Source organism: Brachyhypopomus gauderio, chromosome 6, assembly GCF_052324685.1.
Source record: "Brachyhypopomus gauderio isolate BG-103 chromosome 6, BGAUD_0.2, whole genome shotgun sequence".
NCBI classification, from domain to species: domain Eukaryota; kingdom Metazoa; phylum Chordata; class Actinopteri; order Gymnotiformes; family Hypopomidae; genus Brachyhypopomus; species Brachyhypopomus gauderio.
The window spans coordinates 13029184-13056232 of NC_135216.1; the positions used below are offsets into that span (position 1 = coordinate 13029184).

At 41.7% G+C, this 27049-nt stretch overlaps 4 protein-coding genes across 9 annotated transcripts in view; all 4 read left to right on the top strand.

Annotated features, from left to right (window-relative positions):
• Nucleotides 1–6408, top strand: part of cdk6 (cyclin dependent kinase 6) — a 30616-nt gene extending 24208 nt beyond the window's left edge. For both annotated transcript variants that reach the window (XM_077008778.1, XM_077008777.1), the window contains exons 6-8: nucleotides 1573–1623; nucleotides 1772–1907; nucleotides 2057–6408. In XM_077008778.1, the coding sequence (XP_076864893.1) occupies nucleotides 1573–1623; nucleotides 1772–1907; nucleotides 2057–2206 (337 nt within the window). In that variant the 3' untranslated portion in view covers nucleotides 2207–6408. The remainder of the gene's footprint in view (nucleotides 1–1572; nucleotides 1624–1771; nucleotides 1908–2056) is intronic.
• A 251-nt stretch (nucleotides 6409–6659) lies between these two features.
• On the top strand, nucleotides 6660–10270 carry fam133b (family with sequence similarity 133 member B). Of its 2 annotated transcripts, none has more exons than XM_077008780.1 (11): nucleotides 6660–6798; nucleotides 7432–7529; nucleotides 8050–8128; nucleotides 8284–8460; nucleotides 8549–8581; nucleotides 8805–8879; nucleotides 8974–9072; nucleotides 9339–9392; nucleotides 9483–9587; nucleotides 9699–9755; nucleotides 9965–10270. In XM_077008780.1, the coding sequence occupies exons 1-11, from the start codon at nucleotides 6775–6777 to the stop codon at nucleotides 10049–10051; spliced, it is 888 nt and encodes a 295-aa protein (XP_076864895.1). In that variant the 5' UTR covers nucleotides 6660–6774; the 3' UTR covers nucleotides 10052–10270. The 2 variants fall into 2 exon arrangements, with proteins under 2 accessions (XP_076864895.1, XP_076864896.1); XM_077008781.1 differs by having other exon boundaries at nucleotides 9507–9587; nucleotides 9965–10267.
• Nucleotides 10271–10513: 243 nt separating this feature from the next.
• On the top strand, nucleotides 10514–18783 carry hepacam2 (HEPACAM family member 2). Its single transcript, XM_077008779.1, has 9 exons — nucleotides 10514–11253; nucleotides 13276–13623; nucleotides 13808–14092; nucleotides 14523–14819; nucleotides 15824–15949; nucleotides 16199–16220; nucleotides 16314–16348; nucleotides 17651–17724; nucleotides 17820–18783. The coding sequence occupies exons 1-9, from the start codon at nucleotides 11196–11198 to the stop codon at nucleotides 17928–17930; spliced, it is 1356 nt and encodes a 451-aa protein (XP_076864894.1). The 5' UTR covers nucleotides 10514–11195; the 3' UTR covers nucleotides 17931–18783.
• Nucleotides 18784–21279: 2496 nt separating this feature from the next.
• The window catches only part of vps50 (VPS50 EARP/GARPII complex subunit), an 88114-nt gene continuing 82344 nt past the window's right edge, over nucleotides 21280–27049 (top strand). For 3 of the 4 annotated variants that reach the window (XM_077008782.1, XM_077008783.1, XM_077008786.1), the window contains exons 1-2: nucleotides 21281–21447; nucleotides 22006–22074. In XM_077008782.1, the coding sequence (XP_076864897.1) occupies nucleotides 21415–21447; nucleotides 22006–22074 (102 nt within the window). In that variant the 5' untranslated portion in view covers nucleotides 21281–21414. Of the gene's footprint in view, nucleotides 21448–22005; nucleotides 22075–27049 lie in introns of all 4 variants that reach the window. The other variant, XM_077008784.1, reaches the window with a different exon arrangement.

Here is a 27049-nt window from a genome sequence, read left to right on the forward strand (position 1 = left end):
GAACGATTTCATTTTGGTTTTCACTTGTAAAGAATGTTTAGCATCTGAACCACACAGTGACATAAGGGCCTTTCTGTCCAACCTGCCGTCTCTGGCTGACAGGGGCTGAGACATGCTGACAACATAATTTTCTCTGCTGCACAAGCAGTGGACAAAATACAGCATATGTCTATTTGAGCCTAATATTCTCAGTCAGAAAGGCCTTTTCGAGGTGATGGGAGGTGGCATTCATGAGCTGATGGGGTAAGTCCAAGCAGAGAGCTAGCACGTGGTCTGAGCTGCTCTTTGTCTCATTCCAGTTGAGAGTCAGTTGGGTTCCCTGTGAGCCTAAAGTGAATGGCCTAGTACTGCTTCCTGTTGGTCTGCAGTAGGGCACCCTCTGGTGGTGACATGGAATACAGCAGACAGTGAAGTATAGCTCGTTCTTTAAAAGGTGAACTCTTTCCACAACCCTTTCCACAAAGTTTGCATGGAATATTCTGTTTAAGGACTATTGCTAGAGGTGTTAATGCATTTAAATTATTGGCCATTGAGTGTAAGTTTGGTTTTATTAGAGGTTAAAATTTTCCTAGTGTTAGATTTTTTTTGTGGGTAAGGGAGCTTTGTCTATACCAGGCAGACAGAAGATCTTTCTCACATTCAGGTAAATCAAGCTGTTCACACAGCTGATATCCTCCACCCCCCACATGGGGCCATTCAGGACCCCCCCCAGTCCCCAACCCTCACTGCTCCAGCGGTGGATGCGGTTTGGAGACAGGAGCCCAGCACTGGTGACGGCTGGAATTTGTGCGCATGCCAGGGGAGGCGTGCCTGCCCACCGCCGTCCAGATGGGGGCCCAAAGCGAAAGCTGAAGGCAGGATGTCTGAGGGCAGGATGTCTGAGGGCAGGACGTCTGAAGGCAGAACGTCTGAAGGCAGAACGTCTGAGGGCAGGACGTCTGAGGGCAGGACGTCTGAAGACAGGACCTCTGAGGGGAGGACGTCTGAGGGCAGGACGTCTGAAGACAGGACGTCTGAGGGGAGGACGTCTGAGGGCAGGACGTCTGAAGACAGGACGTCTGAGGGCAGGACGTCTGAGGGCAGGACGTCTGATGGCAGGATGTCTGAAGGCAGGACGTCTGAAGACAAGACGTCTACTCCGCATGAAGCCCTCGGTTTCGCCAGCTCTTCACTCCCTGCCGTGCCAGGAAACTACTGCGCTTACAGCAGCGCTGCTCACTTAACTGCTGCTATATGACTTGACTGGGCCCTCTACACTGTGAGGGGATGTTTCCACTTTCTATCAATCATTCTTGTTTTCATTCTTTTAGTCCCTCTCTCTTAGTACCTCCTGTAGAGAATGAAGACTACTGTTTGTACAAGAACTCATCTCAGAATTAATAAATGCATGATGGTAACTGGGTGGATGTGTTTACAGAGTAAACTACCAAGTGTGGTGTATTTGCTCTGATGTGGCCCACAGACTGTGAAAGCGTAGTACTAGGGGTTTTCAAATGGATCAGTCATATCTGTAGTGCATGCTAGTGTTATGAGTCATGATGCCAACTGTCCTGTTTGTTCTCTCTCTTTAAGACCCCTTTTCCGTGGGAATTCAGATGTTGACCAGCTGGGCAAGATATTCGAGTGAGTAGTTTCATTCAATGATATACAACCGTGGATCCAATGATATGAAAACGTGTCAGCCATTATTATTATGAGCAGTAGATGTCACTAACTAGTGATAATGTAATGATGGTGATGATGACGATGATGATGATGGGGATGATTCCAGTGTGGTTGGCGTTCCTTCTGCTGAAGACTGGCCCCAGGAGGTGGGCTTGCCCCAGAGTGCCTTCACCCCTCGCCCTCCCCAGCCCATAGAAGACCTTGTGCCAGACATGGACGACCCAGGCAAATCCCTTTTACTCGTGAGTCCTGTCCTCCAGCACCATTGCACATTATTGCAGTGGTTTGGGATTCTCTGTAACTCTATGCCCTGCCCATATGCAGTTGCTGAATCATCTTTATGGAAGAACATAAACAATTTTTCTCTCCATTTTTTCTTCCATCCTCGCAGCAATTTCTGTCATTCAATCCCGCCAGAAGGATATCGGCGTATGACGCGCTGTCTCACCCATACTTCCAGAGTCTGAACAGCAGCAGTAAGAGCCTGTATGCTCAACCCTTTCCCAGCAAGAAGCCCTCCCTGGAGGAGAGAGCCGTCTGAGAGCCCTGCAGCCTTCATACAGACACGCTGCGCCCGAGGAACTGACTTCAGGCCCCTGACCCCCACAATACCCCCCCCCCCCCCCCCCCAAACACACACACACCTGAACCCGTCTTCCCTCGCAACTTCACACGCTGCTTTTAGGTCTTTGAAGTATTACAACAACTTTTGGTTGATCCTGACCTGCTGTGGCAGTAACTTGCTCGCTGCCTGGAGGGATTTAGGGACGGAAAAATAAAAAAATCAGAAGCTGCTTCCCTGCCTGACTTCCCCGACGAGAAGTCCCTCTGCTGGGAGCAAACTCTGCTGCCAGCGCTGCCATCCTGAGGCTGCTACGTCACAACGCCGGGGGCCTCTCTGACTTTAAAGGGTGCTGACGGACCTGCCAGCACTCAAGCAGGGCCGGACGGCCCATCACGCCCCCCCCGACCCCCCCGACCAGCCGCCTGGGAGTGACTTGGCCTCACGTTTGTACTGTACAAAACACAACAGCTGTCACTGCCTGTGTGGGTCTGTAGAACAGAACCACACTAAAGAAGACGGAGTCCCTACACTCACGCTCCCTTATCCCTACTAAACCACCCACGGTTGTGGGTCAAGCGATTCCCTCTCCGTGTCTCCCCGTGGCCATGCTCTGTGGGTTAAGGCTGGCCTTTGCGAACCTTCACAGCGATGAGTGCACGTTTGGCTCCACGTTGGCTGAGGAGACGTGATGCTTTAGTCTTCACTCCTCACCCCTGCCCCAGGCACCTGGGACATTGTTCACTGCGCTGTTCAAACCCAGAGACCAAATTTCCTCCTGGGCTGATTTTCTGGATCCAGACTAAGGCTAGTCCTTATTGACAGAGAAATTCTAGACTAAGCTTCATTCACGTCTGATAAAATGGCCTTTGAAACTAGTAATACGTAACAACACTCCCTGGCTTTATGCTACACCAGATGTTCATTCCACTTTCCACACTGTTCAATTATTTTTTAAATATCAGTGTTGATCGTTGATTACATATTGTGGTTTTGTTTTGATGTTATTGTTTTGTTTTTTGTTTTTTTTGAAGGTCTAGGTCCTAGAATACTATATCCCATGTATGACTTCATACAGTAAGCCCCTGCTAATGGGGACATGGTATGGTAACTCATTTATTTAGTTAAAGGGACGGCCCTTCTCGGGTAGCATGTTGCTATTAGAATGACTCAGTATCAAAGTAAGCAGAGATGTAAACGGCATGTGGTTTTGTTATGTACTTGTAGTGCAGTGACGCAAGAGAATCTAGTTTTAGAGATGGCGAATGAGGTTTAAAAATTCCAATGTCAGGTAACGAGAGCGTTCGCAAAAGGGTGAGGAGGCTAATGTGATAATCGCGTGACTGCTGGAATTCAGGACTTTGTACAGATAGCTAGAACTCGATAATAGCCTTCCGATTTTCACGTCTGTCAGACCATTGGGTAGAGGGTAGCCCGGATGGATCACCAGCGATCACCAGCCTCTTGTTTCGCTCTTCAAAGTGAGTTTGAAAGGAGGGAGGGAGGGAAGAAAGGAATGCTGCTTTAGAACTGTAGGACACGGCTGAAGTGAGACTAGTCTGAGGAGAAGCTACACACAGACACTGTAACATAGACGTAAACCCACAGGTTCAACCGGATAAGCACTGGTGCTTCGTTCACACACTCAGGATCTCAGTAGACTCATTGGTTTGTGTTTACCAGACAGAGAGTATACCCACTAATGCAGTTTGGACGTTTTGCCTTGCATAGTGAAGAATATGAGGTCTGATAAATACAACTCATTCTCTTCCACTTTCCCCTCTCAGGACTATTTATGATTGTGGTTTTAGACTCAACATGTTTCAGGTCTGAATCAGCTTAATCATTGTTATAGCATATTAAATTAAGTCAGCAAACTATTCACTGTATTAATTCTACATTAATTTAATTCAGTCATTTCATCGCCGTCCGTTTTAACACTGTTTGTAACATGGCATTCTGGAGTCATATTTGAAATGAGAATAAAACATGGAGGTAGTTGTCTGTCTCCTTTTTTTCCGTTGTGTAACAACTCCTCACGCTTTTATACTGCTAACATTCCTACGCTTTTTTTGTGTGTGATGGTTAAAATGCTTCTTCTCTCTGTTAGATTTAAATTTGTTGTACTGCTTGCCTGGTTTCGTTAACTGCTAAACAGTCTTCAAAACATTGCCTTTCCATCAGACAGCAAAAGGGTGGGTTGGTTAGTTTTCGTGGGCATTAGATGTCAGAAAATGAGGATTTCATGGTAAAATATAAATGTGTGCCATGTGATCGTGGCTTTTCCTCTGTGTTTTATGTATTCAATTTTCCGTAGGCCTCAACGGTCTGGACTAAACTCGTGATGTTTTAGAATTATAGCTGATTTGCAAGTTAAAGCTCTGGAATGTAACTTTTTTAAAATAGAAATTAAATTATATTGTTGACATGATATAGCTTCGTCAACAAAGACAGCACCTTGAAATCACCCGCCTCCGTGTCTTCCCCTCTGAAACAAAAAGCTTTCCCAAAAATGATTTTATATTTACATGTTTCTTCCCCATTTAAATGCATGAGGGTGAGATAAATAATAAACAAATACTTCTCATTGTTCATACTCCTTTGTTTTACTTCAAATTGAATATAAGTTGACTTGTTTTATTTAATCAGTTATTATTTTCAAATGTGTATCATGTTGCTGGATAGTGGTACTTTGCATTGACATTCTTGTTTTTATAAAGCTCCTTAAGCTCTGGCCCTGTTTGAACTGTATTCATTTTGTTTTATGTTTTGGCATTTGAATGGTAATATTTAGAAAAAAGATTGTGATGCGACAAGAAACAAATCTGTCTAATTGAGTGACAGTATTGATGGTGCTATGCTGTATTGCTTGAACTTGAAATGTTATTTTCTACGGAGCAACATTGTGCTCAAAAGATCAGTAATGTTAATCTGTGTTCTTCGAGCTTTCAGTTCCCTAGCTGACCTGAGATGCATCATAAAATGGATTTCTCATTTGAATTTGTTTCTAAATTGGTATATGCAGAATAATACAACTACCCAGGAATGTCTTTGTGTAATTCACACAGCCAGTGAACAGACTTGTATGTAGTTGTGCATACTTCCTACTGTTACAATAACCACCGCCTTAAAACTGTATTCTGATCTGATTATAATTGGTAATCATTTTTATGAGTCACTGATAACCATTTTTGTTTCTTTTTTTGTGTAATGTATTTCTTTGTATTTCACTGGAAAAATAAGCAAACTGTATCAAATTGTTTTGTGAGGGTTTTTTTTTTTTTGCCTTGACTTTCCAGTTGTTAACATAGTAACCAGAATGTTGCTACAGGCTGTTTACGCATTTATAATCAAATGTTGCTCCATTCTGTTTTTTTCAGTCTTTAAAACAGCTCCTAATTTCATTACTAGGTTTTAGAATATTTGTTCGGGATTTTGTCTTTCAGAATGTGGTTGGCACTTAACCAAATGATGAAATGTTACTCAAAACAGGCATTCATGACACAGACATCATAGAATCTGCTTTCTGTTTTTCATAACTTCATATTCTTGTTCAGTTATATAATATGTTGACCTAAAATAGATTTTGTGGGTATTTTCTTTTCTAATAGGCGATTACTTTCCACTTTTAGGTTTTTGAGCAAGGAAGGCATGTAACAGATTGGTAAATCAACTAGTATGACAAATATAACATGTGAAATCATTTTAATTCAAGCTACAATTAAATGGCAGTAGCCTACCATTATGAGCACCAATGAAGACCAATTATATAATGGCTTATACAGCATAATTTCAGTGGTTTTAGACTTGGTACGGTCTGTGCTTTTATTTGTACACTATACCATTGATCAGAAAAAAGGCTTTATTGCTTCATTCCATTTATACTTTCCTGATTATGTTCAGTTTAAAGCTTTGATTGCAGAATATTTCCGAGTTGTACGTGAACCAAATTAAAGCAAGAGTATCAATGCTGGTCAAAGCACCAGGGGTTTTACCCAGTTCCTTTTTTGGTTAAAAAAGGTGAGTGAAGTATGGGTAGTTTTTTATATCTTTTTTTAAAACTGGTTTGCTGCTAAAATGTCCATAGACTCGGCTCAAATTTATGAGAAAACATGCCCATCTAGAGTGGTTCCAATTTGATGCCATTGAAAAAAATAAAGCTGCTTGTGCTATGTGTTGCATACTGCTTGACTGTTTTTTCTTTCGTTTAATAAATATTTTAGTATGTAAAATTGCTTGGTTTAAATTTTTGTGAAATTTCACATAATCGTGTGCCATCGCAAAATATTTTGAGTGGCTAATAATAAAAAAAAATTATAAGTCGATAAGGGATTAAAATAGTTTTTTGTATAGTAGACTTTTATACTAGTAGATGTTTTTTGCCTGTGACTTTTGTTAGGTCCGCAGAGAGTTTTCGTAAGTGAACATCAATGTCCACTAGGTGGCACAATTTTCCAATTTGACAACGGAGATGACGCTACACATGTAGCTAGCTAGCTAGCTAGAGTCTAACTTTTGGTTTGCAGGTTAAATGTTTTTTTTCCATAATGGGGAAGCGGGATAATAGAGTGGTAAGTTAAAAACTGCGTGAAGCAGGGTGTAATTATAATCTGTAAATGCAGCGAGATACATATATAGTATAAACCCGGCTCATCTGGAGAGAGAAAAAACTAGTATGAGGCCTACATAACGTTAGCTAACTAGCTACGTTAGCTAGCTTGTGTTTTGGTGCGGATAAAACTCTCCGGCCCGGTGTATCTTATGTGTCTAACTATACAATATGTGAACTAACAATTACCGTGAAACAGTGTTTTTTTATATCAGTCATTTTTCCTTGGTTTGCTTTGACATTAAAATCACTCTTAAGTTTAACGACGGTAGCTAACTGGCTACCCAAATGCTGCCAGAATGGCTAGCTAGCCAGATAGAGACACACACACACACACACACACACACACCCCTTATTGTGGTGCTGTCTGTGTAGCTGTATGTTCCTGTGCTGTTTGATGACCATAGCAAAGGCGCTTGGGTCTTGCACATGCCGCTGGGTTAGCTGGCTATGTTCTGTGTGTAGGTTGAACTGATAAAAAAAACACCTTCCAGGTCTGGTCTGCTTGTATGCAGTCTGTTTTGTTTGTTAGGTTTGTATAAGAGGGTCTGTCAGCCTGTGTGTCACTAATGTCATGAAATCTGTTGTGTTACAGCCGTACTTGAATCCAATTGCTGCAGCCCGAGCCAGAGGACCAACACCCGTCTCAGGTCCCACTATACAGGATTATCTCAGCAGGCCTCGACCGACATGGTATGAAAATGCAGCTCTTTAGAAAGTGGCCCCAGATGAAGTAAACATGCCCAAGCGTTGTTGAACATATTTACTACCATCTATAATAACACCCATATAACATGTAATTGTAATTTTACTGCAACTGAGGCCTGCCTATGTAGGCTCTTGCCTCCAGAATAGAAGATTTCACTAGAAAAAGATGACAAACCTGTTGATTATTTAAGGTTTGAAATTTGTCATTGAACAAACAAGCTCAAAGATAGTTTGCAGTATATTAGAAGAATCAAATATGTGCAAATTTTTTGCTGAATATTCATTGGACAAAAAAACCATTATGAAGAAAACATTTTTGATAAGGTTGCCTGAATCCTTTTTTTACAATAACATTACATTCAAGAAATAAGACATTAAAGAAATACATGATGCTTGGGAATAATTTCTGCTGCCACCAAACCCAGTGAAGTTCTCTGGGTGTCACACGTTTGACATTGTGCTTAGGCTGTGCTGGTTACACTGCTCTGCCCTCCGCCCACTGTAGGGAGGAGGTGAAGGAGCAGTTGGAGAAGAAGAAGAAGGGATCCAGAGCCCTGGCCGACTTTGAGGACAAAATGAACGAGGTACCTTTGCAAGTAGATTACTGTTGCCCTCTGTGGGCTGTTCATGTCACTCTTTGGATTAGGTGAAGGCATCTGGCCTTCCAGGCTGCACATGTGGATGGGTAATTGCATGGGCTACTTGTCCTTAAGTTTGAATTTGAATTTTTACTTCACAGCGGTGGAGGAAGGAGTTGGAGAAAAACCGAGAGAAGTTACTTGGTGGAGCTGAAAAGAAAGAAAAAGAGAAAGACAAGGAGAAGGAGAAGAAAGAAAAAGAGAAGGAGAAAGAGAAGGAGAAAGAGAAGGAGAAGAAAGAGAAAGATAAGGAGAAGAAAGAGAAGGAGAAAGAGAAGGTAATTTCTCACAAAGTAACAATCACAACAGCATGCCTAACTAGCCTGAGGCAGTACTGAAGTGCTAACTGCGCTCTGTCTTTTGCAGAAAAAGAAAAAAGAAAAGAAAAAATCGAGTAGGGTGAGAAAAGCTCTCCATTTCCACATCTCGTGAGCTAGGCTCACGTACTGCTCCCACACACTGTGTCTCAGTTCTCTTCAGCTGTGAGATCTGCATTGCAAATAATGTACCCAACTGAAAAAAGACTTGTTCTCCAGTGCCTTTCTGCATTCTAATTTCTTTAATTCTTCACCTTTTTCTTCCTGATATCTAATGAGCTCTGCTTTTGTTGTGTGTGGTCAAGCATTCTTCGTCTTCTTCCTCCTCCTCATCGAGTTCTGATTCCTCCAGCAGTTCATCGTCTGAGTCTGAAGATGAGGTACGGCACATGTGACTTTCTGGTACATTTTAGCTGTAGGCCATGGTGAGGAGCCCGTGGTTGATTTGGTGGTGGGTTTTGGTTTGTCGCTCAGGGCGAAAGGAAGAGCGTGAGGAAGAAGCGGAAAAGGAAGAGGTCCTCGGCACGGAGAGCGTCGGACGATTCGGCCGCAGAGTCGGACACGGACAGTAAGGTAATGCTGGACGTTTCCTGCTCCTGCTGAGGAAGACCTCAAGACAACCACTTGAATTTACATTTGCATTCAGTGACATTATTCCTAATCACAAACACATTCTGCTGGTGACGAAGTGCTCAGTGATTTTGTCCTCTTATTGTGCTCCCTTTGTGGAAAACAATTTCTGATTAAAATTTACTGACTAAAACCAAGGTTGTCGCTGAATTTAAAAGATGCTAACATTTTGGACATTTGGTATTTATTTAGCGTGCATTTAATTACAGGAATCATCCAAGAAGAAGATGAAGAAGATCAAGGAGGAGGGGGAGAAAGAGAAGGTGAAATAAACGACCTGCTGGAGCCAACGTTGCTGTGTACAGTTCACCTTTGCCTTGTGATTCATGTTTACCAATCTGCATATTCTTCAGTCTGTGACTTTGGTTCCTTCAAAGGATGGAAAAAGCAGTCGGAAGAAGAAGAAGTCTGAGAAAAGCCCTTCTGAGTCTTTAGATGAACTTAAATTAGATGTTGATGTGAGCACGTTTCACTACTACTTGGCTTTGGTTTAATATTCTATGACCTGTGTTTGTTCTTTACATTTACTACACCTCAGCACTAATTGATGAAATTTCTCATTGTCAAAGGTTGAATCCAAAAAGAAAAAACAAAAACACAGTAGTGAAGAGAAGGAGAGGTCTACAGTAAGTTCCTCTAAACTTCTAAGAACACGCACCAATTAACCTTCATGTTTTGTCCACGCTATTAACCAAGTAAAGATGGTGAAAATTGTTCCCAAAGAAATTAATTAAATGTATTGTAACAGGTAGTAATGGAGCCTGCCACTTGTAGACAAGTCCTGTGGTGTACCCTGTACCCATAATGCCTTGACTACACGTCGTTCCTTCTGCAGGATAAATCAAAGAAAAAGAAAAAGAGAAGGCACAAGAAGCACAGCAAGAAGAAAAAGAAGAAGACGTCTGGATCGGAATTAGATTAGGGTGTAGCTGAGTGATGCGGTGTGAAAGGTAACTGGATGAGTGAACTTGTTTGGAGCCCCTGCCAGAAAATCCAACATGCATCTGCCAGAGGGACTCTGGGAGCTCGCCGTCTTTGGGGGTGGGTCTTCGTGCTTAAGTCGGATGATGATTGGATATATGTCTAGGTGGAAGCATGACTGGAGGCTGGAAGAGCTTTGACCACCCCTTTTTTATTTTATTTTTTTGTTTATTTTTTTGTTTTGTTTTTTTTTTTTTTTTTTTTTTTTTTTGCTTGTGTGTTTTTAAGCAGAATATTCTCTGTGCAAATAAAGCTCATGTATACACTTCGGCATCTGTTGTTGTGTTGCATGTAATGTTCACATGACCTAGTTTTAAACTGTGCAAGAGGTGGATATATACTAGGGCTACTGAACCTTTTTTAATGCTGTATAGTAATTTTATTTATTTTTTTACAGTTAATCTTGTGTATTTTTAACTGAAATTATAAATGCATCTAGATTAAAAGGAACTAGATTAAAACTAGAATAATTTCTTGTAGATAAATGCTGTCCAGTCTTGACTAACCTGTTCAGAATATTCCAGCCTTCACCAGTATCCCAAGACATCCCACTGCTGAGCATGCACACATTTAATTGGACATTCTTTAAAACCCTAATAGATGTGCAACTGAGAATGGAATTGGAGTAAATATGTGTGCCAGCTTAATAGTTGTGGATCTCGTATGGTGAAATGGTGGTCCTTCGAGAGTTTTCCTCTGTGGCCTTGAGAATCGTGCGTGCAGGTGAAATTATGCATATCCTTGTGTGCGTTGTAAGTGCATGTCTTTGGGTGGCTTAGGCTTAGAGGTGTGCATGAATATATACCCAGTGGCTTTGTTAAGGCCTATTTTTTCCCCAAGGAGTGTATTATTATTTTTTCTGTGATCCGATCACTCGTACCTGAGCAGCACGCAGTTCTGTTGGTCCTTCTAGAGCTGCATCTGGCCCTTGTGGAGGTGGCAGGGTTCTGAGTCTTTGCTGGTCGTCTGGTGTCCTGCTGTCCTGTGGGAGGGGCCTGCCACTCCTCTCATTTCCCTGGCAAATGTTGTCACCAGTTTCCTCTGCTTGTCATAAGTCCTAGAGCTCCTGGAACACAGCAAGCAGAATGGAGATTGTCAGAGCCGCTGTGTCCATGCTCATGTGTTCTATGGTTCTCGTCTCAGGTAAGGTGATTTCATCATAATGGCAGTGTGACGCCATCACATGCTTTGAGATGAATAAGGCCTTTTTTAATCAAAGATGTCATTATTTATGGGTCGGATTTAGAGAAAGTGACGTGCCACTGTCCATAATCATAATATTGAACTTCATTGGCTCAGTCCAAGCTGTATCTGACTCTGTTTTACTGTATGTAAGAGGGTCTCTGTGTTTACATGGAAATGAATATGCAAAATAAGGTCCTGTCATGTCCTCTCTAAAGCCACACTTTTGTTTCAAGGTTTTAATGGGAGTGTTTCTGTCTTATGGTGTCTTTTTTGTTGTTGTTCTGACTTGAATTTAATTTTGTCTTTTGCCAGAATTTCAGGTACTTTTTGTTTGTGCTTTCTAGATGATGTATCTTTTAAAACATATTTGTAACTTTAAAAAACAATATTTTACGTTAATCTATTGTCATAGCATGTAAACCTCTGAAAAAATATCTTTCACAGAATGAAGAATAATGTTTGCGATATACCCCTCCCCCACACTAAATATTCATAAATTTCTCACATAGTGTTCTGATAACTTCAAGTTTTAACTTCAAGTTTTCCTATCTCACGAGCCATCACATGCTGCTCTAAATCAACACAAGGCTTGACTCAGTAGGTTATTCACAGAACAGACAGGCTTTTGTTATATTTGCTATTTTCCAATGTTCCATATACTGTGGCTCTCAGTACAGTTTAATGTAACTGAAGATCTGCATTGCCATAGTGAGACTTATCTGGGTGTGTGTTTGTGTTTATGTTGTTTTTTTTTTTTTTAGGTTTAAATCTTTTAAGTGTTGAAATGGTGCTTTTATTTCACACCTATTGTCCTGATCTCCTAGCCACCACTGCTATCACCAAAACAATCTGTGTTTTGTTTGGAGACAACAGGGACCAAGTGGGCCAGGCACACTCCACAGTGGTGGACAGGGCCGATTAGGTCAGTGTGCAGTAAACAGTGGCACACTTCAGACTTCCAGGATGGCCCTCCTCTTAACTTCTCGTATACCATAGGGGTGTCCCTATTTATTATTTAGACACAACACGAGCTGCACTGTCTGTCATCAGAGCTAATGCAGCAGTGCAGGGAGGCAGGGAGTGGTGCTGGTTCTGTCTGGGAAGGTGTGTGTGTGTGTGTGTGTGTGTGTGTGTGTGTGTGCGCGCACCTTTTCACTGCCTACCTGCCTGCTGCCGTACAGCCTCTCCTAGCAACATAACACAGATGAACAGCTGTCAGTTTTACATGGCTAACTGAGCCAGAGCTTTTTTCTGCTGTACCCTCCACTCTCCCTGGTGTGATCTTCAGAGCGCAAGACAAAATGTGTATTGTACTGCGTCTTATTCCTGGGAGGATAGAGCAGTATCACCAGGTTCACGTTACTGTGGCTCATTTCTTTCCCGCTGCTTTTTCTTTGACATCTGTGTTGAGATGATGAACTGGTCACTTCTCTGTGCTACTGCCTCTTCTGCTTCTTCACACAGCCTTAGTGTTTGCTTAACGACCAGTTTGGACGATTTAAAAAGGATCTTGTGTTGGACTATGATCATTTCGCATTGCTTGTCAATATTTGCCCTTGGCAGTTACAGGATAGGTTAAGTGAATTAGACGTGACTCCAGAAGAGATTAAATTGCAACTGTATTAAAGATCTATTTTAACATGTTGGCAGGGACAATGAAGTCCCTGGTTTTGAGGTCTTTTCAGGAAAGAGTTGTAATCTTTTTTAAATTTATTGTTATGATTCTGATAAAAGTTGTTATGGGTCTGGCAAAAAAACAAACAAACCCAAAAGTGGAAAAAGTGATAAACTGTGAGATTTCGAGAAACAATGAGAATATTCAAAGGGAAACATTACATCCTCCAGTAGTGTTCAAGGTGTATATTCAAGTTATCTTGGTTTGAGTAAAAAAAAACCTGTTTAGTCTGAACACCTCTTTTACCATTATGGATGTGATTTTAGGACTTTATACCTATGATTTCCATTGTTTCTGTCTCAAAGGCACAGACACAGAACTGATTAGGGTGAAATCCATATTTCACGGGACAAAAGGCCAACCACTCCACCTACTAGTAGAGACTGATTTTGGGGTGAACGGAGTCCAGATCCAGGGCACTTGGTTCCAAACCAGTCCTAGACATGCTCACCTGGTCACCTTCAACAACAACGGATCCATCATGAACCTGCTGCTGAAGGACACACTAGTCCTCAGCCCTCCCAACATCTCCTTGTCCTTCAAGTGCTTGGATGAGGCGGCTGAAGGAGACTACCAGCTAAACGTCAACTTCTATTTCCCTGGTCAGGACAAACCTGTCACTGTCACAAAGACCATCAGCATTACAGTAAACGGTGAGAATTCCTGGCGGTGACTTCAAATCTTCTGCAGTCGGTTCTTGCTGATCTGTTTGGGATGCTGAAACCTTAGCAGTGTCAAAACATACTTCATAGTAGAGGTTGTAAAGCCCTTTAAAACTAAATGTGCTCATGGTGTCAGGCTCCTTTAGAATGAGGATATTTAATTGTGTGCCTCTAGTGCCTCTATCCACCCCTACTGTTGAGAAGAGCATGGGCCCCCCGCTTGTGGAAGACCGGGACAACGTCACTCTCACGTGCACTGTGGAGAGCGGTACTAAGGCCAAGTACCAGTGGCTGAAGAACGGCCAGCCCATCAGCCCGAGCGAGCGGCACGTGTTCCTGGACAACAGAAGCGTCCTGCTCATTAGCCCGGTCAAGAAGGAGGACATGGGGTGGTACACCTGCATGGTGGAGAACCCCATCAGCCAATCAAACAGCACAGCCGTGGACCTCAGTGTGTTCTGTGAGTGCGTAGCTTTGCTCTGGTCTCACATCGTGTAATAAATCTTATCTTTTCTTTTATTGGTTCATGTAGTCTCACCATGGCATCTTGTCTTGTCATTATGGTATTTGTGCACTAGTAAATTCATCCTCGTAAATTGGAACGAGCTAATATTTACAATGTAGTGCCAGTACGTAAAGAAAAGCCCTGCTGATAACACCAGTATATAGGCCTACAGGGAAACACTTTGTGCTGTAGAAAGGTTTGAGCTGTATCACACATACAGTTACGCATTGTCAATAGCTTTTCTCATTAGACGTAAAGTATGCTGTTACTTAAACTGCTTCACAAAAACCAACTGTAAATGAAAACAAATGACTAAATCTGAACGACGCGAGATTTCATTATGTTTTTCTCTCTCACACACACACACACACACACACACATGCAGATGGTCCATACAATCTGGAAGTAAACTCGAACCAGGGTCAAAAGATCGGCGAGGTTTTCACTGTGAATCAAGGGGAGCTGGTGTTTTTTGACTGCCTGGCTGAGTCGAACCCGCCCAACACCTGCGTGTGGATCTCCAGGACCAACAACGGCACAGAGGTGCTCATGACGGGCCCACGCTTCCACGTGCCTTCACACAAGATGGCCCAGCCGACCAAGTTCCTGTGTCGGGCGTTCAACAACGTGACGCAGAAACAGGACGAAATGCACTTCACCCTGGTGGTGGCGGTCGGCGCAGGTAATGGGTTAAATGAGCTGATGGATTGAGACTTGCTGTTTGAGTTTGTGTACAGTGGTTATTGCTCTACTTGTTTAATAGCTAGACCAGTTTTAATTGCTTTGTTGGCAGTATCTGGCATGCAGTATGCTGTAAAGACAAACGTTTGACTTGGAACTTTAGAAACTTTAATCCTAGATGCAAGTAATGTAGGCTAAATTATAGACTGGAAAGCAAAAACTAAAAGCTTCATACATGTTGGTGCTTAGCACATGTGGAGACATGAATTGCATTTGGTTCAATTCTGTAAATTATTTACAGTTCACCACTATGGTGAGAATGTGTTGCTGTTTCTCTTACTCCCAACAGACTAAATGTACAGATGCAAAAATCAATTCACCAGACTCGGAGACATTGGACTAAACTTTACTGTGCAATAGGATACTGTTCAAACATACTTTAGAATGTTGTTATAACTGTTTAGTCATGGAAGAACCAAGATCTGTGAGAGTCTGTCTCCCACAGCCGTGGTGCGTCTCACTGGCTGAGCTGCTATGGGAGTTACGTTACTTCGGGTAGTGAGAGAAGAATGTTCCAGAAGAAGAATACTTAAAAGCTTCCAATTCAACAATAATTATAGACCTATGTTCTAGTATACTGTCATTAAAGCTAAAAGAGGGTATTTTAATAGATGTATAATAAATAAGTACCATCAAATTGTTTGTTCTATGGACGTTAGAAAATTAATTACCTTTGAGATTTACCTTAAATATTTCATGTTCATTTTTAGAGTCAGCACTAACTTTGACTTATAGTACATGGCTCACTTCATGCTGATATCAAGAACCAATGTAAAAATACCCTCCAAGAAACACAGAACCCTACAGTTTTCATAACTATATCAAACCAGTCCTACAGCCACTGATTCAATGGAAAAGCTGTTTGTGTACCTATGCCTCTTCAGAGACCATTCATAATCAGTGTTTATTGTTAAGAGGTCACGACTTGTTGAAATCTGTTTCCAGGCAGAGAGAAACACATCCAGCGTGAAAGTGCAGTGTCTCCGTTAGTGGTCATCACCATCAGCTCTCTGGTCATCATCGTCTGCATGTTGTTTGTGTTCTTCAGGAGGACCTGCCATCCTAAAAGAGGTATGGGGCTTTCATGCATCATGGATTCTGCATGCAACTAGCACACACAGAACTAATTGTTTATAGACTTGAATGGTAGATAAAATCTCACTTGCTCACCTGACAAACTTTGATACTGTTCTAGAAATCGCAATTAATCAAATGTTCATTCATGTGACTGTAGTTACAGTTAGGTATCACTGAGACTTTCAGAACTTACTTCTATGGTTACGTGATCATATTTCATTGAACATATTTTTGCTTCGACAGTGCTGATGAAAATTTATAGCAGGTAAGAAAAATTGGGTTTAGATGAATATTATTTTTTTAATTTTTCTTATTATTTTTGTGTTCATTACCATTTGTATTGGTTCTTCCCATCTAGACCTATTCCGGAAGAAAAAGGACTGCATCGCTCCGGTAAGTACCATAGGCTTTATATCTTAATGTGACGTGTGTGTGTGTGTGTGTGTGTGTGTGTGTGTGTGTGTGTGTGTGTGTGTGTGTGTGTAGGGAGGGGGTCAAGCTCTGTTGTGTACATAGACTTTGGTCAAACAAACACACCATCCATCCTATCAGATCCAAACAAATACCATAATTATATCAGAGTGGTATCACCAAACACCACAAATGTAACATGGAGATATCTGCTTAGTCCATCATTTCAAATCTGTAGTCCTTATAGTGGGTACTAACTGATCGAGACTAGTGCTTACTGTTTAGGGAGGAAAGAGCTAGTTTTCCATGCTGAAAAGGAAAGAACAGACATGAAAACAAGTGGACAGTAGCTGCCTCAGAGGCAACTCAAATGGAAAATACCTCCACCTAAATATATATGTTTATTATAAGAGTACAGACTCTGTTATACAGTGATATAAGTGATAATAAGAATGACTTAGAATGTTATTAAAAAATTAGTAACTAAAATTTAAATGAATGAAAATGCTAAAGTTAATGAAAGCAAGATTTTGTAAGAAGCAAGATGGTTAAAGGCTGACCTTAAATGGTTATGTTGAAAATATGTCTATATTGGTTTTACACGTAAAGGGCGGTGCCAGTTTCAGAGAAAACGGGTTGGATTGTGTTGCATAAATAAAAGGCTGCTTCACCACTTTTCTTGTAGTTTGTATCATAAAAGCACAAGCCAGGGATTCTGTTGGCTTCAGTTCTTTCTCCTGTCACTTTAATCTGATTATGCATTTACCATTTTTATCACCAAAAACTTGAAACCCCTAACACAGTGATTCTTAATAATTGGCCATTTATTTAATGCATAAAATTATATAAATTCAGTTTTTGCACAGAGGTTTTTATGGTCCCTTGTTCCTTCAGTGGCTTTACACACTTGCTGCAGTCATTCCACTTTAGTGGTAGAAATTAATATCTTGTATTAGCATATATTTAAATATTCAGCAAGCTAGTACTTTCAGATCTTAATTCACTCTATAATATGTTCTGTGTGAATTTTGAGTTCTAACGTATTGAGGACGATTAAACCTGTTTGATTTTCCTGTTTGATACACACCTGTTTGATACTTAATATTCTTCAGGATAATGTAGCGAGTGTAACACTCCTGGAGCTGAACCACTCCACTCTTCCAGGCCTCTTGGTTTTGCATTTTTATACCAGTGGACGGTAATCATTTACCTGGTCCACAGGTGAATGCCTCTCAGTACTTTATATGTGTGAGCCACCAGGTAAGCATTGTCCTGTTCTGGTAGGTCATGAGGATGCTACTGAAGACTTTGGAATCTATGAGTTTGTTTCCATACCTGGAAGAATGGAGAGTGCCCAGGTGAGTCGGCTCTTCAGAATAAAGCCTCCAGTGTATGTTGCCCTGAGTTGTTTTTACACAGGAGCAGCTGATGTGCTCTTTTTCACGCTCCCCAGGCATCGAGCAGGTCTCTGGCACGGCTGGATTCAGCTCGAGATTTGCATACCACCATCTATGATGTCATCAGGCATGTTCCTGAAACTCCAACACTGAGCTTGCTGAAGTGATGGTTTCAGTCTGTGTTTGGTGAAGAACTTGATGTGTGTTCCTGCAGAGAGTTATAAAGGCACAGGTTCTCATGTGGCCATGCAGGTCTATGGCATTACTTTATATCTTCATATCGTCACTTGAATTTGAATATGTTCTTTACCATTTTTAAGACCCACTAAGAAAAAAATATAGAGATCATCTTAATTATGTTGATAATTATTTATTGTACAGACATCCTCATTGTTCTGTATATACGTTCAAAATATATATTTTGTTTTGATTGATATTATCTTGTCAAAGCCTTTACAAGCCTAGAACATATTCAGTTTTAGTGGTATTAATGAATGTCTTAAAAGTAGAATAACAATGTTTATACTGTATATACTGTATAAGTATATAAATTATGTGTTTGTTTTATATTTTTAGACCTACGTGTTTCAAGCTTAAAGGGAAAGTTCACTGTTTTTATACTCAGACCTTATAAAACTTGATGTTGTTTCTCCTCATTTATCATCATGCACAGCTGAGCTTTGCATAAAATACAGAAAGTTAGAAAATAATCAGGAAATAACTTTTAGTAAGGTTGCGAAATAAATGTGACCTAACCCAAGAGTATTTATGCATTTAAATAATTCTGCAGTTTTATAGCCTAGCACTTAGTCTATTGCCTCGCCTGAAATAGGCATGTAAATAGTATGCATTTTCATTTCTTATACTATATTTTTGCACACTATTGTACACCATTGTATCCCGTGGTGTTCCATGGACATCTGTTATACATATGGACTTCTGTTATAAGGCTATGGTGCAATTATTCACATTTTATGAAAATGTTCTCTATTTTGAAAATAAAGATTTGTACCAATTGCACATTGATGTTTTATTTAACTAGACTACATGCATTTCTCCTTGGATTAGATATGATCAGAAATGTTTTGTCAGCAGTTTGGAAAAGGCCAATGACAGAATGTTTAGAGCGTGGTACTGGTCTCCAGCTGGGCCCGGGTCCCTTGAGTAACCATATTTGTGTGGGGGCATGTGTTAAAACATTACTCATCCCTACGCGCAGTGGCAACTTTATTAAAAACGACGACCTCATACCTAGACTGGTTGGCAACCTTAGAAGGTAGATGATGTGTTTTATTAGCGCATTACAGGCTGGAGTCCATCTGTTGCCTTTTCGCAGTGCATCAGCCTTCCTTACATTTATTTGAGTGAAAGACAATCCTCACACGGCATTATAGCTGACGTGGTGGCCCAGTTGTGGGTTCTGTGCAGGTCCACACACACACAGTGTTGCTCATCCACCATCCCAAACAAACCCAGTCAATAATGCTGAAGGTGGTCCCACGAACTGTGCATAATTTAACATGGATTATAAACAATATGGCACACGTAAGCTGTTTCTAATCATGCTAATAGGATATATTAATATATTCAAGATAAAGGCTGACAGGTTATGTAGAGACTGTTGCTTCAGACATTCTGCTATATTACTCAAGTAATATCTTATACTTTACATGTGATTTTTCTGGTTGTCTTCATTTTTAAAGCTATCAATCCATCTTAGAACCAATTTTTACTGTATAATTTTTGGGATTTGACACAGTGTGGTTTATAATTTGAATGGCCAAATGGTACATCAGTATGGTTATCTCTTTGGTCCTAAGAATGAACTGTGTTGTGTTTTTATGGTGAGAAGGCTTTATGGTGGGAGACCATCTGTTCAGTGTGTGCTTTGCAGGAGGAGCAGAAGAATTATACCAACAACTCCACTGATCCTCCCTTGTTTGGCAGAGAAATCACCAGTGACATCACTTTTATTAACCAGGAACATAAGCACACTTGTATGGTCTACTCCATACAGCGTATCAGATTTCTTTCAGAACGGGCCATTTACAAAGAAATACACCAGCATCCCTCCTCTCCTGTAATCATGCTTACTGTAAACAATTCCTGGAGTAATGAGAGAGGAAGCACTGAAAAGAGCCCGGGGGTCATTTTTACTAATTAATAATGATCATTTTCATGTTAATACCCAGTTATAAGAGTTTGACATAGTAGTGAACAAAATACAGAAACAGGGACAAGCAATGCTATGTCCATATGATGGGATTTCCTGTGAGGACAGGGAGAGACGGTATCAGTGGAAGATCCTGAAAATCCAGATGAAGAGTTGAGCGTAAGACCTGTTGTTTCATCGGTGTAGCTGTAAGAGGTGGTTCATCACCACTGTCTTATCTTCAAAGGTCTAAACACGCAGACGTGTAAGGTCATTTGCATCTATTTGTTGTCATACAACAGGCAACGAGGTGAACACGTTTTGTGAGATTACAGCACTTATGACATTATATCATGACATTATAGCCCTGATGTCAAATAAAGTCACCTGACAGGCATTTACTATCTGGTCATTACCTGTAGCGATTTTTGTAATTCTCTTTGTAGAATTTTACAACATTGACATCAAATTGCCCATCATTACTTTAGAAAAAAAAAAACACTTTAGAAGAAAGTGTAACAGAGTAGACTTAGTACATACTGTCGGTAATTATTTTAATAATGTGACTTTCTTCTAATTCTACAAATGTACACATTTTTTAAAGATACATATTAAGTCTACTCTGCTACAGTGAAATGCTGCATAAACTCTCCAAGTTATTTCAACAGCATTTTTAGTTTATGTTTATATTTGAAAACTACTGCCATCTGTTGGTGCTACAGAAAACAGGAAACAGGGGTTTCCCTCTAAAACGGCAGAATGGCCAAATATAATAGCTAGTTTTATTTATGTGCGCTGTATCCGTCAACAAGTTGAAATCAGATTCAAATTTCGATAGAGTAACAGTAAAAACGGAACTGTGCTCAAAGTCAACTTAAGCAGAACTGCAGTATGGGTTGATGGCTGATGGGTTGGCAAAGGCAGGGATTTTGTAAATGAGTTTGTACATTAAGATTCTCAGTGAAATAGATATGCTTGTTAGTTTTTTTTTTTTTATCAAATCACTAAATATTAAAAATAACCCAAGAGCTGTACTGAATATGAAAAAAATTTGATTTCTTGTTTATTTGCTTTTCCTTTCTGTTTCCATAATGCTGTTTGATACTTTTATTCAGAAATTGTTTACAAAAAACTATTTTACATTGCACATATTAACGCAATGTACATATTTGGCATTATATATGGAAACCAAGAAGATACAGAACGCTGAACTAAGTGGATGTGTGGCACATTACTAACTGCTTCTTAAATAGCCTCCTCTTCCAGAAGAATAGGCTGCGGCTCTCAGAAATCACAGCCGCGAACGGTGACGTGAGCTCTAGAGCGCAAGAGAACTTCATATCCCAGAATGCTCCACGGAATCTGACCTGTCACATGAGCAAAAACAAACATGGCAGCTGTCTGGAGTAGCGTTAACTAATTGATACGCCGCTTAAAATATAGTAACAGTGTAACATTGGTTGTGCCCAGGATTTTTTTTTACTGTTATTTGCTTTACGATGCAGAAAATCAAGTCCTTGATGTCCCGACAGGTGAGTGACAGTGATTTGTCCACTTCTCTGTTCATCATTAGATGTTAAAAGACGTGAGAAGCCCGGAAGTTGGGCTAGCTATCCTAGCCAGCTAGCAGGGCAAATAAACGTGAGTTTAACTAAAGGGGCCATAACCCACCTCAGGGTTATAGTCACGGACAACACTGTTTGTCCATAACTGCAATGAATTCTCAATGTGTTGACTAGCTAGCAAGCTACATTGGTTGTAAGAGAGGAAGAGGAGAGTCTGACACTATATCTGATATGGAAACGTCTCCCCAAACACGCCTGCAGCATCGTTACGACCGGAGGCTGCAGATCTAGTGCACTAGATCAACACATTTCAGTGCACTAGAAAGCGTGCGTTTGATATTTGATCCACTTCACGTCTGCTTGGCATCGTTTTGTACGTTTGTTACCGATTCAAGGTCTCGGTTAAGATTAACACAAGTACTGTGAATACTGACACTGACATTGTTGTGTTCGGATGTCTGAGGTTTGGACTGTGTTTGTTGAATACACATTAAATGCACATTTGTCATGTTTTGTTTCTGATAGGGATTAAAAAGTCCCCAAGAGAGTATGGCAGATATGAGCCCTGTGGAAAACTTCCGAACACCAAGCAAGGTGAGCTGACCTATTTCGTGCATGCAAATGTAATGTTGCCACTTGATTTTGTGTCTGTGGATGTGTGACAGGCAAGAAAACGGTATCCACAACATTCACATTAATGAAATTATGCTAGTAAGTGTAGGTTCATAACTGAATGCATGAACAAATATGTGGGATTGTTTAATTATCCATTTCCCCTCAGTAGTGTATTTATCTAATAATCCTATTATTTGTAAAAAAAAAAAACTTCTCGGTTTACACTCACTGATTCAGAGGTAATCATTATGTGCATGTTCTGCATGGAATAACCTAGTTTGGTTCTTGGATCATGTTTGGAATCCTAAATAAGGACATTGAGATTTTTTCAGTACTCTGGTGTGATGTATGATCTTTTACACTTTAAAGCTGCTCTTAAATACTGCATTGACATTCTTGCTACATGTTGTGTTTTTTAATTTTCCTTGCAGTATAAAATAAGTGCTGGAGAGCTTTTTTACATTTTTGTTTTACACTGTCCGTAATGAAGAGGGTGTTATTGTGATAATAGCTAAAAATAAGATTCTACACCTATGGTTGTTCCAGTTGTGGTTTTTATGGCTGGTTGTTTGGTAAACAGTACCCCAATGTCTTGGTGGTCCACAGAGCAGGATTTAATTTTAGCCAGATGAGTTAAGCTCAGTTAAGTCTTAAGAGTTAAGTCTTAAGTTTGGTCTTAAGTAATCTGGCTAAGATGAGAAATCCTGCTCTGGGTTATAGCCCCCATAGTCTTTAATGTGTTGTGTGATTTTGCAAAAGCAGTCTTGTTCTTGACTTGTAGTATTTTAAACTAAAATCTGTTGCGTACTTTCAGAAAAGAATAGTTACATTTAACATTTGATCTTTGTTACTTTTGTAACAGTGCTTTTGTGAACATAATCCAGGTTGTGGATCTTCTGAATCCTTTAAAGACCTAGACAGATGTTTTCCAAATCTGCTCATGGAGCTGCTGGTTGAGGATGACTGTGCTGGTCATGGTGCCAGTTAAGCGCTCTTTCTCACTTTATCACTAAAATACAGCATAACCGTTCGTTTAGAAAAGAGGAAGCCGGTGCTGATGGAATGACCTCAGCAGATGCTTGCTGTGATGCTGCCTTGCTCCTGCAGCACAGAGGAACATCAGGCTGAACGGTGCAGCTCCTGCAGGGTGGACTTGTGACCTTGTGACCTTGTGTGTTTGGACGTGCACTTGACTGTCCTGTCATTGCTGCTCTTCCCGCTTCCTTGTTATGCTTCACAGCCAATGGCTGAGCTGCATTTGCGTGATTGGCGGTAGGTTGGAGTGGTCTGCTGCCTTTTGGAGTTGCCACAGTTATTGCTAGCGGGCTAGGTGTTTGCTTGTTTTGTTCAGACATGAAATTGAGGAGGCAGAGTATGCCACCAGTAATCTTTGCTTCATGGGAAATGCTTCTTCCATTATGCCGTCCTTGAGCCGGGAAGAACGGATGTACTTCGAGACGTTTCCAGGGCCATCTGGTCTGAATTCCAAGCAGTTTTCTTTGAGCACTTTCGAAACTGGGAGGGCAAGGAACTTCAGTCACTTGCATTCTTGCCTATGTGCTTATCCATGGCCCGCTACAGTAAGCTGATGCAGGAAGACGAGTTTGTGCGGCTAGAGGGTAGTCGCACCTCCAGGATGACGACGTCGTGAGGGCGCTACAGGTAGGAATCATCACGAATGATGCATCTCCGGAGTCTTTGAGGTAAAGATGTCCTTGTGTTGCCCACGCTTGCCTCACCGTTGACGTCACTCGCCCACTGACTGGTGAAACGGCATCGGACGCCGCGAGGTTCATGGAGTTCTGCCTTTCCTGCGTTGGTAATGGGAGTGCAGTTGGGAAACGGACTGCAACCTGAGCTGCCCTGACGCAGCGAGCATCTGCAGGCCAGAGCTGGCCAAGTGCAGGCACTCCCCGTGGGAGGAGGGCCTACTCGCTCTCAATTACACATGGATGCTTGTGAGGTTTTAGTATGTGACCGTCGCACACCTGAGATTTCCATGAGAAGTCTGACTCGAAACGTAGAAGCAGCTGAGCTTTGTTGCGCTGACGTGAACGTGCTAATGAGGCATCGGTGGTGGACACGTTCCAGGAGCCAGGGTTGGTGTTGCTGGTGATAGGTCAAGGAGGTTTTCCACACCACCGATGACAGGTCTGCATTCATGCTTTGACTATAACGGTCTGCATTTGGTTTGAGAACCTTTTTCGAGGAGCCGAATATATTTAGTGTTTTATTTTTAAAGCACATTCTAGCCTGCTTTCACGAGTCGTGAAGTGTGAGCATGTTTTCTTGGGAGCTGTTCACATCCAAGTAAAGAACGGATAGAAATTTGGCGGAGCTTTTGTTATACTTTTCTCCAAAACAAGTATTTGAGTGTTCTACAGAAAGCTGTGATGCATCCAAGAATTAATTTGTTTCCTGGCCTGAAGCCCACAGTCAGCGATATTGCGCTTCAGAGGTTGTCATTGCTGTCACGTGATGAGGCAGATGGGCCTGGGCCGGAGCAGAGGGGTTTTGGGTCAGAACCTTCTCGTATTCATGTGCACATGTAAGCTCGCTGAACTGGGCTTTGAGAACGTGTGCAAGTTTTCCCTCCCTGGATGTAGTGCTGGGTATTGGTAAAGGCTATTGGTTGCTCTCCATGACTTGGACATTTCAACCACTCAAACTGTAATTAAGAATGATGAATTGTGATGTCACAATGAGTAATTAATCTAATAAGGCTATGCCATGTTGGAATGGCCAATGGTCTGTGGCCCTTCATATGGGTCCCCTCACCATAGAGCTTTTCATTAAGACCATTCATTTATGTGCGTACAGAGGACTCAAATCGGCCATCACTGGAGTATTCCTGTGCTTGTTGAAGTTCACTTCTACTTAGGCCAGTAGATGGCACTCTAATCACGTGGTTTAAGAACCTTTTTCTGAACATTGCTTAATTCTGTGTCTTCGCTCTCTCTAGCAGAGACCTCTCAGAAACAGTGGGGCAGCAGACAGCATTACTTGAAAGAGTATTACATGTATAAAAAAAGGCTGAGGTAATGTCATTGTATGATTTTGCCCAGCTCAAACGCTCAATAAAAATTACGATCCTGATGCGTATTCTTTCTGAATATATTCAAGATGGTATGGCATTCCTAAATGAACAAACAAAATCCAGAATCCAGAAACGTGTGACGGTCATGTGCAGCTTCCCGTGGGATGTGTGAGTGTTGAAATGGGGGAGCACAGACTGCGTGAGCGCTACAGTGGGGCCCCGAGTGGGAGGGACCTGACTGTCTACCACTCACCTCATCACCACACGCTCCCTTATTATTCTTTCAAATTAAACAGAGTTTTTGATTGACTGCCTTTTAATAACACTTCTGTTTAGCAGTGTACGCTCTGATTGATTCACAGAGCTACCATTGTGCTTTATTGTGCAAATAGGAGAGCCCCCCCCCACTCAGAGGGGAATAGGGAGATGAGAGGTGTTAATTTGAAAGACAATGTTGTTAGATGACACGGGACTGAAGCATAATTGAACAAAAGGACTGAAATGGTTTTTATTAGCTTTCCTGCCCTATTGACTTTATTTACATGATTCCCTGTTTTGGAGGAAATACGGTTGATGCAACCTCGACCTTCATTTTCAAACAATCAAAAGCCATAACACTGTTTTACTGTAGGAGATGAAATATGGTCTTCTCCATCTGACTGACTACATGTATTCGAATGAAACACAAAGGGTAGTGTTGGCACAGCCCGGTGACTCATTCCTCTGCATAACCCCCCCCACCCCCCCACCCACCCACCCACGTGCCCCCAACCCCCACACCCCCTCTGCTCCTCTGCCACACTCCCCAGAACTCTGCCAACACCAGCTGCCTGAAAAAAAGCACGAACCCGTGCACGTTTGGCAAAGGCACGCGCGCATCAGGGCGGTGATGTGAAACTGCGTCAGGATGGGGCTTGTTAAATGACGCTAGGTTGGTGGGAGCTAAGACTGCGGCACCCCGCTGGCCGTTCACGGTGGGACCGCTACACCAGCTCTGGCTGGGTGGGTGCTCGGTCTTCACCAGGTGCACTGTGGGTAGCTGGTGTTCTCTCGGTTGTTCAGTGAGGTTCTCTTAGTGAGGCTACGTCAGCTCTGGCCAGTGGAGCTGCTGTTTCTGCACTTAAGCTTCATTATTAAATTTAGAATATTTAATCATCAGATTAAAGGATTATTCGTTCAGTGATAAACGTAGAACATCTGATGTTTCAGAAGTGTGGATTACAAATGCATAGTCTAATTTGCATAACTTGTGTAATTTTTTTTTTTTAATAGTCATTTTTTTAAAAATAAGTAATTTAAAGAGAACCTTTTGGATGACTGCAGAGACTCTCATCCTGCTTTTCTCATCATTTCCTACAGACAGAATAACACGGTATTACCCTTCACCCACGGAACAGTAATGGGCATAACAGTACTGTTCTGATCATTAGACGGAGAAACGTGCCTTCTCTGTGTAGACGTGCCTTCTCTCTGAACTCTGCACTTCCTACATGGCTGGTCTTCATCCTCTTTGTCCGGCTTCCTTTTCTTCCCCGTCTGCTGAGGGCAGGTTTCCCTCCGTCCAGCGTCTCTTGCCCCCCCCCCCCCCCCCCCCCCCCCCCCCGTCTTGCTGAGGCGCTTTCTTTCTCGTATTGTTCTCGTATCGTATCCGTCACCAGCCGTATACTCTGCTGGGGAATCTCCGCATGGTCAGGGGGACAGTTGGTAAACACCAGTCCAAACCTCTAAACAAGCATGTCACTCAAATCCTGTTCATAGCCTGGGAACACTAAAACAATAGCTAGTACAGTAAATCTCCTACTGCAGTCCTAGGGCAAGAAGCCTTTGGCCATGGGAGCCTGTCCATAGGACTATGTGCTAAGCCATGGGTCACAGAAAGAATGAGGCACTAAAAATGTCACACGGGTAGAAAGTGGT